The 16,750-nt window shown below is 40.2% G+C and overlaps 1 protein-coding gene across 1 annotated transcript in view; it reads left to right on the top strand.

Annotated features, from left to right (window-relative positions):
* Window positions 1-16,750, top strand: part of ANKFN1 (ankyrin repeat and fibronectin type III domain containing 1) — a 156,138-nt gene that overhangs the window by 91,941 nt on the left and 47,447 nt on the right. The window contains exons 8-11 of the mRNA XM_045889204.2: window positions 1,266-1,373; window positions 9,611-9,710; window positions 10,023-10,155; window positions 10,630-10,746. Coding sequence (XP_045745160.2) covers window positions 1,266-1,373; window positions 9,611-9,710; window positions 10,023-10,155; window positions 10,630-10,746 — 458 coding nt within the window. The remainder of the gene's footprint in view (window positions 1-1,265; window positions 1,374-9,610; window positions 9,711-10,022; window positions 10,156-10,629; window positions 10,747-16,750) is intronic.

Genomic DNA, 16,750 nt, shown 5'->3' with positions numbered 1-16,750 from the left:
TCCTGCAAGCTAGATACTACGTTCATTTTTCACATTACAGAGTAGAGGCCCTGTCAGTATTAAGTTTAGTGCCTTACAGACACTGAGCCAGGAGCCCAAAGAGCCAGCATTCACACCCAGTTTTATCTGACTCCAGAACCTGTGTTCTTTCTAACTGTGCTGGACTGTTAGGCCGTGGATGGGCCAATGAGTGATGTTTTTAAAACCTAACTTTAACCATCAGGACATCTGCCTAAGGTTCTGAACAAGGGACACTCCATATTTTAAAATAAATCTGGGGGGAGGGGAATTTGAAACTGGTTCAGTTAGAATTTAAGCCTCAGATACACTCATGAACTAACGGGCTTTACTAGAAGATAGTGACTAGCATTTTTAAAGAAAGCATTTCAATTAAGAAGTGCTTTAAGTTATTGCTTTTAAAAGGTTCAGAGAGTAAAACTGGGCTGGGGGCAGATAGAAGAAGGGATGGACTATGAAGTGACAGACCTGCTGAAAAAAAAAAAACCAGAGTTGGAGACAGCAGAATTACCATCTTGACATTAGTCCCATACGGGTTATTACTCTTGATATCATTATAGCCAAATGGAATGAAAATAAAAGGGGGAGAAAAATCTCAGTGGGTATTGCAATTTAAATTTGCCATGTAAGCTAATACTGTATATTTAGAGACTGAGCAGACAGGGTGGTTGGTGGCTCCGAGTATGTGCAGGGCTTGCTGCGCCAGCTAACCAAAGCAGACATTCATTAGAGCAAAATGTAGATTTCCATTTCTTGGCATCTGACATGGGCTCTTTCCTTGGAAAGAAATGTCAATTTGGCCAAAAGTGTGAAACCTACAATAAAAGCATTGGGACTGTGCATTTCATCTAGTCTGCACATTCCCACCCCTTTCTTTCCTACTGTGGAAATCCAGTTGCGATTTGGGGTGCTGCGTGGAGAGGTGGCAGGGGAGGCTGATTAGGACCCGGGATGCTGAAAACGAGGGTAAGGAGCTGGGGGGTGGAATTTGGACTCCCAGAGTCCCTGTTTTCTTTTGGCCTTCAGTTACCACTTTCTCTTGCCCTAAAACTGCCCAACACAAAAAGCCAACCACAATTGCTGTTTTGCACAGGGCCCTGAACAATGGCAGCCCCAAGCTGTGCAAGTGCTGGGTGTTGATCCAGACCCAGGGGGTGTGAGCAGAACCCAGCTCCTGAGGCTAGGCCTCAGGAGAGAGGCCTGCCCCATGTTAAAATTTCATTGTGTCTGTTTCTTTTGTTCAATAGACTGGAAAGACTATGACGACAGAGAGCCCAGACACAGGGGACAGAGTGACATTTTGGAAGGTCTGCTGCAGCAGGTCCAAGCCCTTCATCAGCATTATAGCTGCCGGGGTAAGGATCAAAATCTGTGCTGGGCCACTGACTGAGGTCTCGGTGGCGCCGGTAATGTTAGCAGTTTCCTAACTGGGTCATACCTTCTCATTCATCAGGGAGAGAGATATTAATATTTGTACATCTGGAATCACTTTACAGCACTATCTTGCTTTAACCCTTCAGAAGAGACTTCCCTCTCTTCACTCCCTTGCTCTCTTTCTCTCTCACCCACTCTCCACAGAAAAGGTTTGAAAAAAAAGCTCAAGAAAAAAAAGCAGCTGCCCTTAGTTCCCTTCCCTTTGAATTGTCCCTTCACAAAACTCAGTGTGCTGGGTCTTTGGGATATTCATCCTCGAACTTTTCAGCCCCAAGGAAAATTCCATGAGCATCCCTGAGGAAGTTTAGCCGATTTTAACAGCAACAAGAAATCTTCATGTATATTTGCAATAAAGATGGCAACGTGATTTCACATCCACTGTCTCTTTTTCATCCTCATTTTGGCAATAACCACTAAGGCTAAATGACTTGACCAAGGTCACAATGCCAGGAAAATACAGAATCAGGATTTTGACCTAGGTTTTCTGTCTCTAAGTGCAGTCTTCCTGCTACACCTCATTTTTGTGTCCCACCCTGAACATCGGGACTGGGCACTAGATGTTGATCTCACCCTGAATTTTAATCTTCCCCTGTACTACTGCTTAGGAGAAAGGAGAGCACACACATCCCTAGACCTAGCCAACTATACCCAGAAAATCTCTGAGAGGCTTTTAAAAACTTCTCTTCTATCTGGGCTCTTCAAATGGGACAGGGTCAGGTTTCTGATCTGTGTAATGATTCGTGGAACAGGCACTTAGTTTTATTTGGAGAATTAAAGCCTCCATAAAGTTTTCATTTTCCATGCTCCTTCACCCATCAGATCCCAACTGCATTACACTCTCTAGATTCAGGGCACTGCTGGGCCGGCTAGGTAAGAAATCACAGTTGAAACTAAGAGACACTAGCTGAGTTTGAATTAGACATAAAAAATCATACTTGGTCTTAGCAAACAGTTGGTCCCTACTGTATATCTGTAACAACAGAGCTCTTCAGAAGTGTTGGCCATAGCTAGAAATGAGGACAAGTGTTTGCAAGAAAATAATATTCTTTTAATGAGTAGTTCATTAGAAAATATAAATGTGCATGGAAGAAGCTGAGAAGGAAACCCAAGTGGGTTTCATTCCCAGATCTGTAGGAAAACTTTACCCATACCATGGCCTTAACGATTCCACACTGACCAAAGTATACTCAGTTCTCTGTTATCGGGGCTCATTTAAGCAGGCCAGGCATTATCTAGGCTCCTTTCTCTCCGCTGCCTCTCCATCATTCCCCTGCCCATTGGTTCTTATATGCCAGGGAAAGGTAATAAAGCAACTGAGTAGATGATTCCTTGCAATTCATAAGCCACTTCGTGTTTGGTCTTTGCCAGAGGGGGAAAACTAAAACTACTCAGGAGAATGAGGGGTTTTCATATTATCTGAGGATTTAAATGCTCTCCCCGTTACTATTAGGTTACTATCTAATAATCAAGAAACAATTATCTAGGGGTGCCTGGGTGGCTCAGTTGTTAAGCATCTGTCCTTCGGCTCATGTCATGATCCCAGGGTCCTGGGATCGAGCCCCACATTGGGCTCCCTGCTAGGTGGGAGGAGTACTTCTCCCTCTCCCACTCCCCCTGCTTGTGTTCCTGCTCTCGTCTCTCTATCAAATAAATAAATAAAATCTTTAAAAAAAAGAGGGGAGAAGAAACAATTATCTAGACAGCCCAATTATTTCAATAGTTTCCACTCAACTTTTATCAATGTATATGCTATTCCCCCACAGGGATGTAAATATACACACAATGTCAGGAAAAATTTAAGTAAGGCATAAGTAGAACTTCCCAAAAAGGAAAAATATTTTTTATATTTAAATGTCCTCTGGACACTTAAACAGTACCTGAAGTGTTTTTTTTTTTTATTTTTAAGATGCTCAGCTGAAAAAGGGTCTCTGGTCAGTAAGTTTGGAAAATGTTGCATTATATATCCCTTTCCTGGAAATGTAAAATTGGCATTACAATATTAAAGACTCTAATAAAGAGACATTTTGAATTTGGTTAAACAAGCATTTTCCAAACTTATTTGTAAAGTCATTGTAAAACTTTTTTCACAGAGTTAGTGTTCCAAGGCAAAGACTTTGGGAAATGCTGACCTATATAATATGCCAAGTTAAAGGAAATGACCTCATACCAAAAAAAAAAATGGAATGATTTTCAAGATAATTTAACATTACTCTGTCTCAAATGATAAACCAAGGATAATTAGGTATTACATACAGAAAAACTACAAAATTGTTATTTGAAATACTCAACTACAAGAGGGAGGCAAACCAGAAAACAGACTCTAACCTACAGAGAACAAACTGAGGGTTGCTGGAGGGAGGTGGGTGGGGAGATGGGCTAGATGGGGGATGGGTATAAAGGAAGGCACTTGTGCGGAGTGGAGCACTTGGTGTTGTATGTAAGTGAAGAATCACTGAATTCTACTCCTGAAACCAATATTACACTATATGTTAACTAACCAGAATTTAAATAAAACTTGAAACATAAAGTAAAATAAAATACTCAAGTATGTTGAGATCTATGTGGTTGAGTGCATATACAAATCTTACAATTAGGAAAAAGAATTATTTCAAATCCCAATTCTACTACTTTCTAGCTGTGTATCCCTGAGAAAAGCATTTGACCTCTCTGAGCCATAGCTTCCCCATCAGAAAAAATCAAGATAATAGTATCTATCTTTCAGGATTGTTATGAGGATTAAATTAGATAATGCATTAATAGTGTAGGCACTTCACAAACTCCAGTTTATTTTCCTTCCATTGCTCTTCCAGATGAAGAATAGAGCCTCTCTTTCTCCTTGGCACTTTACTGATACATCCTAGAATTAAAGTGTAATCACTGACTGCATTGTAATGAGCCTGGAATGCTCAGTAAATACACAGTGTATTCCAAATGCAGAAGTAATAACAAAACAACCCTCCTACTACCAAAGCCCTACATGGGAGATACCAAAACCCACATTAATTTCTGTATTTTGGCTAAAGAAGTGACCACAGTTAATCTGCATGTTCAGTACTGGGATGCAAATTCACTGGAGATGTTGAGCAGCCTTTATTGCTCACACGGTTTATGCCCCGACATACATGATGAGTCATAAAGAAGCCAGTTGTATTCACCATAGCAGTGCCCTGTGAGAGTGAATTTCAGTTATCATCCAATTTCTCAGCTCGCAAACATCAATTGAAACACAGCCTACTATGTGTCAGGTGCTACACATATCAATATGGATAAAATAAACTCCCTGTGTGCCAAGCACTTGAAAGCTAAAGAATTACTGCATTTGGAGCCCAGAAAACCGACCATTGTTCCAGAGCCCTGAGCGACGCAGAGACAGAAGCCAGAATAGAAGCCACTGTATCAATGGCTCAGTGTGTCAGTACAGACCCTGAAACAGTTAAAGATGAGCTATATCATGCTGCAGTAACCAAATGACCCCCCAAATATTTACTTCTCCCACAAGCTATATGTCTACCACTGGTCAGCTGAGGGCTGTCCTGTGTTGTCATCATCCTTTCTCTAGAAATTTTACCAGCACCCACGGGAGAAGGAAAAACTCCTGAATGTCTCATATGGACAGGACTTTATGTGTGTCACTTACATTCAAAACTCATTGGCCAGAACTGGCCACATGGCTACACCCAACGACAGCGTTCCAAGAAGTGAAATTCTTTCATGTGCCCAGAATGGAGGAGACCCGGAATATTTAATATTTGCACAGGCCCCTTTCCCAACCAGTAGTAGTAGTTCTCAGTTTTCTTTTTGTTTTTTCAGTTTAATCTTCATTTTAATTTACATGATGTATGATTATAATGTGAGAGGGATCTTAGTGTAAGCAGCTAAGATCACGGATTAGCTGGGTTCAAATTCAGACTGGACATTTACTAGCTGTGTGACCTTGAGCACTTACCTACCCTCTCTATAACTCAGTTTGCTCACCTGTAAAATGCAGATAAGAATTATCTATACTTGGGGCACCTGGGTGGCTCAGTCCGTTAAGCTTCTAACTCTTGGTTTTGGCGCAGGTCATGATCTTGCAGTCATGGGATCAAGCCCCGCATCGGACTTTGTGCTCAGTGCAGAGTCTGCTTCAGATTCCCTCTTCCTCTCCCTCCTGCTTGTGCTCTCTCTCTCAAATAAATAAAATCTTATTAAAAAAAAAAAAAAAAAAGAATTATCTATACTTGTCAGCCATTTTTTAAGGACTGAATGACTTTTTTTTTTAAAAAGATTTTTTTTATTTATTCATAAGAGACAGAGAGAGAGAGGCAGAGAGAGAAGCAGGCTCCCCGCTGAGCAGGGAGCCCGATGCAGGACTCGATCGCAGGACTCTGGGATCATGACCCCAGCCGGAGGCAGACACTTAACCATCTGAGCCTCCCAGGCCCCAGGACTGAATGACTTTAAATAAGTAAAGCACTTAAGAGCTTTATTATTTAAAGAAAGAAATTCCTCCCATTCTCCATTTTTTATTCCCCAAAGGCTCAATTCTTTTAGCCAGTTATTTTGATATTTTCTTCATATCTCTAAATAACATGTTTATATTGCTAATCTTTGATTTTTTTTTAATGAGGCATTACCTAAGAAAAGCTGATTTCTCTTTTTTCCCCTCCCCCCTTACTTACGGATTACAATTCCTACCCTTTGTCCTCCTAATATATTTGTATTGTAATTTTAGTAAGATCAGTATTTATTGCTTACATTATACTGATCACTTAATTCTACGATTATTTTCCCTTCCTGGACAACTTGTTGTTCTCCCTGTACTTAACAGTTATCTTTTATTGTATGCTTGTTTGTTTTTCTATGTGGTTATAGCTAATTAATCCCCAAGCTATCCTCCAGTTATGTCAATTTTCTCTCAATCCAATCGAATATATTAGTACTGTTTCAATTGCTTCTTCTTAAAGAAACCTCTCCGAGCCCTCTGACCCGCTCCAACCTAGACTGGTTGCTGGCTGCCTGTGTCTGGCGCGCAGCTGGCCCCGTAGGATCTCCTTTCAACCGCCATATTGAGGACTCTTCTGGCCACCCTCCAATCTTGGATCGCTTCTTTTGGTATCCCATGTCTTACTTTTTCTTGGTTAGTTCTTCATTTTGGTGGAGTCCTTACTCTAGTAATTTCCTGAGAGGATTCTTGGGAGCTAACTTTTGGATACACTGAATGTCTAAAAATGCATTTATTCTACTTACCACTTATTTAAGGTTTCAGTTAAGTACAGAATTCTAGGTTGAAATAATTTTCTGTCAGGTTTTGAAGGTGCTGCTTTGTCCTTTTCTAGCTTTCAGTACTGAGAAGTCTGATGTTTCATTCTGATTCCAGAGGTTTTGTAGGATACCTTTTTTTCTTCTTCTCCGGCAGGTTTTTAAGTTGGGTTTTTTTTTTTTAACTTCGGTACTCTAAAAACTGCTTTGATATTCTCATGTCTCTGAATAATATGTTTATATTGCTAATTCTTGATTTTTTTTTAATTTGAGGCATCACCTCACTAAGGAAGGATGATTTCCCTTTTTCCCCTCCCCGCCTCTTACATGCACATTATAATTCCTAACCCTCATCCTCTTAATATACTGAATAATATTAAAAATGCACTACGCCTTAGTGTGCATTGTACTGTTGTCTGTTGTGCTGGGCACCTGGCAAACCCTGTCAATATGGGAAGCTACACCCTTCAATTATGGGATATATTCTTAAAAGTTAATTATTTCTCCCCCTCTTTTTTCCTCTGCTCCCTCCTACTAGGACTCATAGCCTGATGTTGAACCTCCTAGGTTAGCCCATTAATTTTTCTTTTTCTCTTCTGCTTTCCATCCCCATGCCCTTATTCTCTTTCTCAGGAATTTCTGCAACCTTATTTTCTAAGCCTTCTATTGGGTGTTTCAGTTTTTGATAGTATATTTTTTAATTTCCAGTGCTTTCTTTTATTCTCTGAATGTTTCTCTTAAAGACTCCTATCCTTTTCACAAGGATGCAGTGCCTTTGTTTCTCTCTCAGGCTATTAATGATAGGCTTCGTTTCATTTTATAGGTTCTTCTCTCAGCATTCTCTCTCCTCTAAATTGCTCTTTTGTTTATTTGGTTTTGGCCTCTGTCTTTCCTGTTAGATGTTTTTCACATCTGCCTGGTGATCCTTGGATGTTCACCGAGATTTAAGAAAAGAGAGCTCAGTAGCTGTTGGGGAGCTCTGAGCACATGGATAGGGCTTTTTATCTATAGGCTTCACTATAGGGTGATCTGGCATGGCCTTTTCTTTCAGAGACCAATGAAAGCACTGTCAGGAGCTTTTGAGTGAATTCTCTTAGTCTGGTCAGAGTCTCCAGAATGTTTCTGCCAGTGTCCTTCCTGGAGGGTGTAAGTTTGAGTACCAGTGTTCTGAGAGTCTGATGGGGAAATAATCTGTATGGAAACTTTCATTTCATCCACCTGTTTTGGGTACAGTACTACTCTCCCACCCTCATTTTTAACTGTACTCCATGTCTCCCACTCTAGAAACCCGTTTTTATATTTTTCAGAGAATAAGCCACTAGCTTTTTTTCTAGAGTGGGGAAGGGGTATTTGTCCATCTATGCAGGTTATAGGAGGAAATCTAGAAGTCTGACTGCTTTTTAAACAGACTTCAACAAATCCCTCTGATTTTAGCTCCACAGTCATCCCCCACTTCCAGCAGTTGTGGTGCCCAAGGGGTGAATCGGGTTACTTCTCAGCCTTCTTCACTGCTGGCTTAGGATTCATCTTTCTCAAGTCTGCTAAATCCATCTGTCCATCTGCTTTCCAGCTACCAACGTTCACTTGCTTTTGTTCCCTTTCCCATCTCTTTGTCTTTATAGATTTATGTAGTTTCCTTTTTTAAATCTCTTTACTCTGGTTTTAGTGAGATTCAGGGAGAGAGTAGCATGTAATGAATATGTTCAATATGTTGCCTTTAACCGGAAGTCCCAGCAGCATCATTTTCAAGCACAGTGTGACCAGCCAAATTCATGTTCAAGTCAGAAAAAAATGTTTTTGCTTTGTTCTGCCAGGAACAACCATTACCAGCACTAGCCTGAAGCTGGCATGAATGCTTGTGTCAGTCAGCTCATTCCCAACTGCTCCTATAGGATCATAAGGAGAAGCACACTGGGCCTCAGCCACAGGCTATCCGCCCAGCTTTCCATGCCTAACAGCAATGATGTAGACCATGTTCCCACCCCAGTGACACATCTGTCCGAAGTCTGGTGATGACCCCAACAACCTCAGCTTCCCTTCATGACACAGATTATGAGAACTGAAATCAGTGATCATTTAGCTCAGCTCCATGGAGTACTGTTTGTAAAGATTATCTGGGGACGTCTGCAAGTTTTATCAGTGAAAGCTCCAGGTTGTAAACAGAGATAAACAGAAGCAATGGATGATTTGCTCATCAATATAGCCATAGTGCATTATAGTGTACAGAAAAATATTTGTTCAGTAAATTAATGTCTCGGTTTTTCTGGGTACTGGCTTTTCAGTCTTGAGCAATCCATTCTAACCTCTCAATCTGTTTCTTCTTCGGAATAATAATGATGACAATCATACCAATGCCTACAACTATTTTTGTAAGCCAACATATACACTGGAAAAAATTGCCCCAGAATGCTAGCCGTGGTTGTACTGAAGTGGGTGGAGTTTTGTTCTTTTTATCTGTTCTCCAGACTTTCTGTAATGTGCCTATATTAATTGTATAATGAAAAAAAATTAATGGAATATATAGACTAACAAGAAGAGCTTTGCCAACATTGAGAAATGTATGAATATTAAATGCAGTGGGAGGAAGGCAAAGATTTGATTACATTTCTTTTTATCCCACATTATAATAAATCACTCATCTGGAAAATATAAACAAAATGCCTAAGTGGTTTCCCCTGGAGTTATAAATGTTACTCATCTCCAGCATTTTGGAGGAGCTGATCATTAATTGAGGTAACCACTGGCAACTCAAGATATAAGAGCTTTTTGTAGGAATGAATGAGCTGAATCCCTACATGAAACTGAGGATAAGTGACACCAAGGGAACAGGGAAGAGGAAGGCAGGGAGGTGGGAAGAAGGTACTGGGAGTGTTGCATTGCCAATGGAATTTACAGTGTATTTTTTTCTGTGTTTCAGAAACTTCAAAATTACAAACCACAGGCCGCAAGCAGTCAGTCTCAAGGAGCCTGAAACACCTATTCCATTCCTCAAATAAGTTTGTGAAGACCTTAAAACGGTGGGTCCTATTGCAGTTTTTCCAGGAAGTCTTAATTTCTCAGGAATCAGCTGGTTTGGATTCTTAGTAGCAACATGATAGAAATTTCCTCTGTTATTAAAAGAGCATGAAATTCACTTTTCTCCTGAGAATTAGGGCAAGGTAATAATTTCGCTGAGTTCTAGCCTGTGAACATGTGATACTGAGCAGCACTATGATCATAGGTATATTTTAAATGATCTTTTATCATGACCAAAAATATGTTTTTCCATGATTCAAGCTTGGTAGAAGAGACACTTGAAGACACTTCTTTATTTTGCTTTTTCTTTTTAGGGGACTCTACTTAGCCGTTATATTTTATTACAAAGACAATATGTTAGTCACCAATGAAGATCAAATACCGATTGCTGAAATTGATGACTCTCACACCAGTTCCATTACACAAGATTTTCTGTGGTTCACAAAGGTATACTGAGTTCTGACTTCATTTTTCCCCAGTTTGCACCAATGCTTCTGTGCATAAATCTCTGAAACCTTTGTTGAGGAGTCTCCAGTGATCAAAGTATTGGGGTGGGAGTAAATTCTCTCAAAGGTCTTCTTTCAGCCCTGATATGCCCTGTGCCATAAAAAAATGTGAAAGTAGCATCTACGCTACATTTTCAAAGCAAAGAAGCTCGCATTCTGTCAGACCGTGTCTCCACTATTCTGAGTTATGGGATCATTTGGCAAAGACTAAAATGTGGATCTGACTATTTCATTAACATTCAGATCTTTTTCCAATTGGACAGAGATCAAAAAGTTGTTTTGCATGTATCTGAAAATGGACTGGAGAACAAACATCAGGGGTCAGGTTTCCTTTTCCCTGCTTTTTGCTTTGATGCCACAACCTAAATCATGTACTGGCTTGGATGATGATATGACCTCGTGACTTCTTTTGCAGCTGTCTTGTATGTGGGAAGATATAAGGTGGTTGAGACAAAGCGTACCTATCTCCATGTCCTCATCCACGGTGCTGCAAACTCGGCAGAAGATGCTTGCAGCAACGGCCCAGCTACAGGTGAGGGGCCAGGTTTCAACCCAGATTCCCAAGGAAATCTTAGAAAAGCTTGGTCAGTTCAGTTACCAAGCCCACCTGGAAAGGAAAAGGACAGGCTCCTTTCTCTTTTAGATCCTTAAGCATATAAAGGCTTCTTACGCAGTCTGAGCTGCACATCTGTTCATGTAGGGAAACTGTGCCTTTGGCAATTTCCTGGACAAGGAACAAGGGTCTCTCTTCAAGAGTCTGGGAGTGACCCCCTAAACAAGAGGTGAGACTTGAGTTCTGGATTTGATATTAATCAGTCAACTCATTTCTCCTTTCTGGGCCTCAGTTTCATCACTTGCAAAATAAGAGGAGTTTGGCTCAATCACAGGACAAACCTTGCTGCTCTGGCATCCTATGCATCTAACTACTGTATAGAGATGGAAAAAGAGACCAGCAGACATTTTGAAGAGTTTCTTGGCTTGATCTTTTGTTAAAGCACAGGAGTTTGCATACATTTTTGCTTAGAAAGAAAGAAAGAAAAAATTCTTAGACGCTTACCTTTAATCCTGAATTTATTCGTCCTTCCATATTATTAACCTAATCAGATCAGGTCCCCAAGCCCTACAAGAATATTTATAGGTTACAAAGCCCCTCCTAAAAATGACACTGAATTTTAACCAAGTTCTTCTGGGTTTCCTTTCATTGTGTTCTGGTATTACCTGAATTTGTGGAGTCTGTAAGAGAGCACTGAGCCTTTATCAGCAATGGGTATTTACCTACAAAGCTGTCAGTTACACAAACCCCAGAAATACACATAACAGGAATCTATGTAGCTGTGTTTGGCCAGGCCATACCAGCCAAGGCATAAAAATAGGATCATAACAACAAAAAAATATTTCTGTGGCTCCACCCCCACCGGCAATTATAGGAACTTCATTTCTTGACCCACACAATAACAGTTCAGCCACCTGAAATAGTAACAATTATTGTGTTGCTATTCTGATTCTGAAAGGCAACTCTTACTCCTCCTGTGCTACACTCCATTGCATGAACAGCTTACTGCCTGTGTGCTCAGTGGCCTCAGAGATTTTAGCAAACATGCTATTTCAACTCACTCTTGACTACAAAATCTTCTTCAACTCAAGGAAAAGTTCTTGGAGCTAGGCCATGATGACTGTACTGAATTCAAAGTGCCCTTTCCTTTCATCACTGATCAGCTTGAGTTGGAACAAGCCACTGTACCGCAAACTGCTCTTTCCTTAGGATAATATTCATTCCCAGAAGGCTCCTTGGTACCTTACTTCTTTCTCAGGAGACTCAGACACCTTAGTGGACTCTTCTTTAACCCATCATACAGCCTAGACATGTTTGGATCACAGACTGAACAAGCTTAGAATTTCCAATGGGGCTCTTTATTCCTAGAACACATTCATCTCGTATCAGTAATATGAGAAGAGTCTGGCTATCACAGCCAGCACAGCTAGATACTGAGGAGCTAAAGAGAAGCCATGATGGTCAGTGTGCCCCTACTCGACTACTCCCTGGCCCCCCAATATATCAACCCCACCACTTCTCATAATTTATCAACCCTCTTCTGATGTCATTTCCTTCTTTTGCCCAGCTTAGATTCCTTGGCCCATCCTAATCACTCCCTTGAAAATATTCTAAATTTCTGGCCACTGTCTCCCCCCACCCATATTTACTTGGAAAAAATCCAAGCCTGAATGAATCCAACATGTCTACACTGGAGTACTTGCAGACTAGTGCATAAAAGTCACCAAAAAAGGGGCTGACTGTTTCTTTGTTAAATTCATGGCTACAATTCTCACATATAAGTTACCTAGTGATCACATGCCATTTCTCTACTAATTTTACTTTCCCAAACTATAAGGCAACTATTTAAAACCTTCTCCCTTCTCTTGCACCCCTACCCCTTCCCCACACTCTACAACCCTATATCAGGTGATGATTTCACTGTATAATTCATTAAGAAAATAAATGGGAATTCTTTTCCCACCACCAAGTTGCAAAGCCTCCTGGCATTGACCCCACTTTCTCTTTCATTGCTCCTATTACAATAGTATTGGTTGAATAAATGAATGTATTTGTCTGTCCAACCTCTGTACCCCAAAGATCACACCTGGGAGTACTCTATTAAAAAAAAAAAAAAAAAAAGGGCGCCTGGGTGGCTCGGTCGGTTGAGCGACTGCCTTCGGCTCAGGTCATGATCCCAGAGTCCTGGGATCGAGTCCCACATCGGGCTCCCTGCTCTGCGGGGAGCCTGCTTCTCCCTCTCCCACTCCCCCTGCTTGTGTTCCCTCTCTCGCTGTGTCTCTCTCCATCAAATAAATAAATAAAATCTTTAAAAAAAAAAAAAAAAAAGGATCAACAGAAATACTATAACTCATGCCATAGTCACCACCTGGATAGTTCACCAGCCCTGCATGGTGACCAGCGCCTCAGAGTACTCAGTAAATAGTTACCCTTTACAGTACCCAAAAGGCCAGAGCACTGCTATACATTACCTCTCTACTTCACATTTCTGTTTGCCTGCTTAAATAACAGGAATCTTTGTCATTTTGTTTTGTTTTGTTTTGTAGGACCTATTGCCCAAACCATTTGCTGATCTTTAGGATGAAAATGTCTAAAAATAGTGATGCCACCTTTGATTTTTAGGCAGCGGGAAGGGAGTGTGACAGGCACACAAAACATATTTCACAAGAGGAATAAAACTGAATTTGGGGAAATTGCTACTTAATATTTTAGGTCTCTTTGCTAATCTAACATTTTTTATGATGTTAAGAGGAAAGTAAAAATGCATTCTTAAATAGCTTGATTGGCATCAGCCATACATAAATCCTGTGGACTTACCTCTGGTATATTTCACTGTGCTGTCCTCCCCTTTCCAGCATCACTACCACTGCCTGATTATTCCAGTTACATCAAAAGCCTCCAAAGTCATGCTCCTGCTTCCAGTATCATATATACTAGAATATATATATTCCAATATACTCTCCAATCCTTTCTCCACACTTCTGCCAGAGTAGCCAATAAAAGATTCTGACCATGTCATGCCCTGGCTTGTGCTCTTTCAAGAGTAGCTCAGACATTTTATCCCCACCGTCACCATCTTTCTCCTCCTATTTCCATCGCACACTGACTTACCTTCACACAGTGCATACCAATCACTGTGCACCAGGTGCCTTATATCCCAATTTCAGCTCTATAGTGAGGTCCTTTAATACATAATAATAAATAATAATTACAAAACAACAACTTTCGTTTATTTCACAGAATACATGCCAGACACTGTGATAAGTGCTTTACAAACTGTATCTCACTTAACCTCCACCACACCCTAATGAGAAAGTAGTATTATTGATATTCATTTAACAGATGATAGAACTGAGGCCTAGAAAAGGTTATATAACTTGCCCAAAGTCGCACTAATAGGAAGTAGCAGAGTCTGGATACAAATCCAGATCTATATGACTCTAAAGTCTACATTTTTTCCAATGCTTCATCATCTTATTATGCATTCATTTACAAAAAGCAGACAAAAATTTTAAATAGGAGAAATTACCCACATTATAGCTTAAAAAGTAAAAGTAGTCTATTCTGCATCATTGGGAGCTGATTTAGGAGGAGTGGTCTTAGATTTTATTTGAAAGAAGGTAAAGAATGAATTAATTGATTAATATGACCTAAGCAGGAGGAAAGACAATTATCTGCCAGCATTTGGAGGGGGAAAAAAATAGTAAGATGAGAAAACCCATGAGTGGCCAAGACCCCACACTGTTTTTCCCACCCTTAGGAAAGTGAGAGTCCCCAAGAGGCAGAAGCATACATTGCTCTTATATTGAGGGGTATCCGAAATACCCTCAAAATACAATAATCATCTGACACTGTAGATTGGGTTACATTAAATTTTCCTCTTTCATGACTTTTAGAAATTAGTGCTAGTGAGTAAACGCCAGGTGATACACAAATCACATGTCTTTTTCATTTTTCAAGAAGGGGGATAAAGGTTTCCCCATAATTTTACTCTCCTTTTCCAGGCCTTCATATCTTTACTCTGGATTTCCTTCAACTTTTCATGTCACCCCAAGCTGAATAAAGGTCTCTAAATAGTGTGCTTATCTGTCTAAGGCTTACTGATAGTCCTGTGATTTGTCCTGATTATAACCGAGATGCATTCCTGTGAGCCATCAGGTGGCTTTTATTCCTGTTTAACTTGTAGGATTCTCAGCGTTTCCAGATCTCCCAATCTTGATCGCATAGCATGAAAGGTATTAAGGTGGTTTGGTTTTCCTTTAGGTCCTAAAGAATCCCAAATTTGCCCTCTTGCAACATGGTTGTAGTTTATTTTCACAAGGATATTCTGCTTTGAAATTGGGCTCTCCCCAGAGCTAGTTCTCCAACGCAATTTGATGTCAATAAAGAATTTCAGGAATACTTTTAGTGCTTTCTAATTCAAACTGTTGGTCAGCATATCCAATGCTGATGATAATTCTGCTTAAATGCAGTGACCACCACATTCAATGTCTCCCCACGAGTTTTGGTCCAAAATAAATCATATTTTCCAGTGTCCTAATGATAAAATGTTAATTCAGTCAACAAAGACTTATTGGGCTATTAATATGTGTCAGGCACTGTGCAAGTAACCCAGAGACACAGAAATGAAACATGAGCTCATGACATGTACATCAATCTGCAGGAAAGCCAGAGTCATACTAAAATACAAGTGTGTACAGGAAACAACAGGGGACAAAAGAAGGGATGGTCAATTCTGAGAGAGTTGAGAAAGTCCTCCCAGAAAGGATGAAACCTAGGGGGAGTCCTGAAAAAGAGTAAGTATAAGCCAGGGTGGGATTCCAATTAGAACATAAAGAAAGCCCATACCCTACTTGTCTGAAGCTTGAGAATTACAAAATACTTTCTCAGGCACTGTTTCATTTAATCCCCCAAACACTCTGTAAGGTAAGGATTAGCGTAAGGGCTGACCCTTAATTTTAGATGATGAAACTCGGGGCCAGAGAGGGTAAAAACTTCTTCAGAAGTCTAAGAGTGAATGAACAGCAGCCGCCCTGGAACTCAGCGCCAGTGTAACTAAAGGCTTAGCAGCGGTGGCATGCTGGAACCAACTTACTGTGGCTCAGGAGAGCCAACTGTTAAATATTCAGGAATTCTGAAGGCCTGCTGTCAAACTCTTGGTGGCTTGGTAGCTTTAAATTGGCTAGCATTAGTGGGAGCATTTACACCACAGAAATTGGCCTATGTTATAAATCAGGCCCTCTTTTTTTTTTTTTTTTTTTTTGATAGCCAGTTTACCAGTTTATTTACCAGTATTACTTGGCAGCAAACTACCTTTCTATAAACTGTATTACTACAGAGGGCTGGATGAAAAGCCTTACCCAATTAACTTCTCTAGATTTAGAAGTCAGTTACTGAAAAGAATAATCTGACTGAATGATTAGGTTATTTTAAAAAAATAATGATCCCACCAAATGTTTATATGTCAATAATTATTTATGAAATTTCTTACTTATGTGTCCAGTTCTAATGAGGACAAATAAAAGATATAAGACACAGTCTCTACCTGGAAGGAATATTCCCGTGTTTTCACAGCTGTAGATACGGACCAGCTGGCTCATTCATTTTTAGGTCATCCGTGTCACTTTTCCAAGTTCTGGTTCTACTTTCCGCTCTCCTGCCAACGGTCATCAACATTTATCTGAGCTCACCAATGGCAGCTGGGAGCTCTGAGATGATTTATTTATATTTTTGAAAAATCACAGATATTCAAAGTAAAAGGGTGTTTTATCCTATTCATCCAGTGTTCTAGGTTAAAAATCTTCAAACCCTGAGTATTTTTAACACTCTGTTTATTTTAGTAACATCTGCCTGGACCCCTCCACATTTGATGTGGCATCTTTCTCTTCCTACCTTACTAAAAGTATTGTCTGCCTCAGTTGACCTAGCTCACAAACAATTTTAACATAATTTTAAATAAATAGAAACCCCTGAAATTCAGATA

This window comes from Mirounga angustirostris, unplaced genomic scaffold (genome assembly GCF_029215605.1).
Source record: "Mirounga angustirostris isolate CCGP_5_RB_7025 unplaced genomic scaffold, mMirAng1.0.hap1 SCAF_17, whole genome shotgun sequence".
Taxonomy (NCBI): Eukaryota; Metazoa; Chordata; class Mammalia; order Carnivora; family Phocidae; genus Mirounga; species Mirounga angustirostris.
This window is presented reverse-complemented; position numbering and strand designations above follow the sequence as displayed.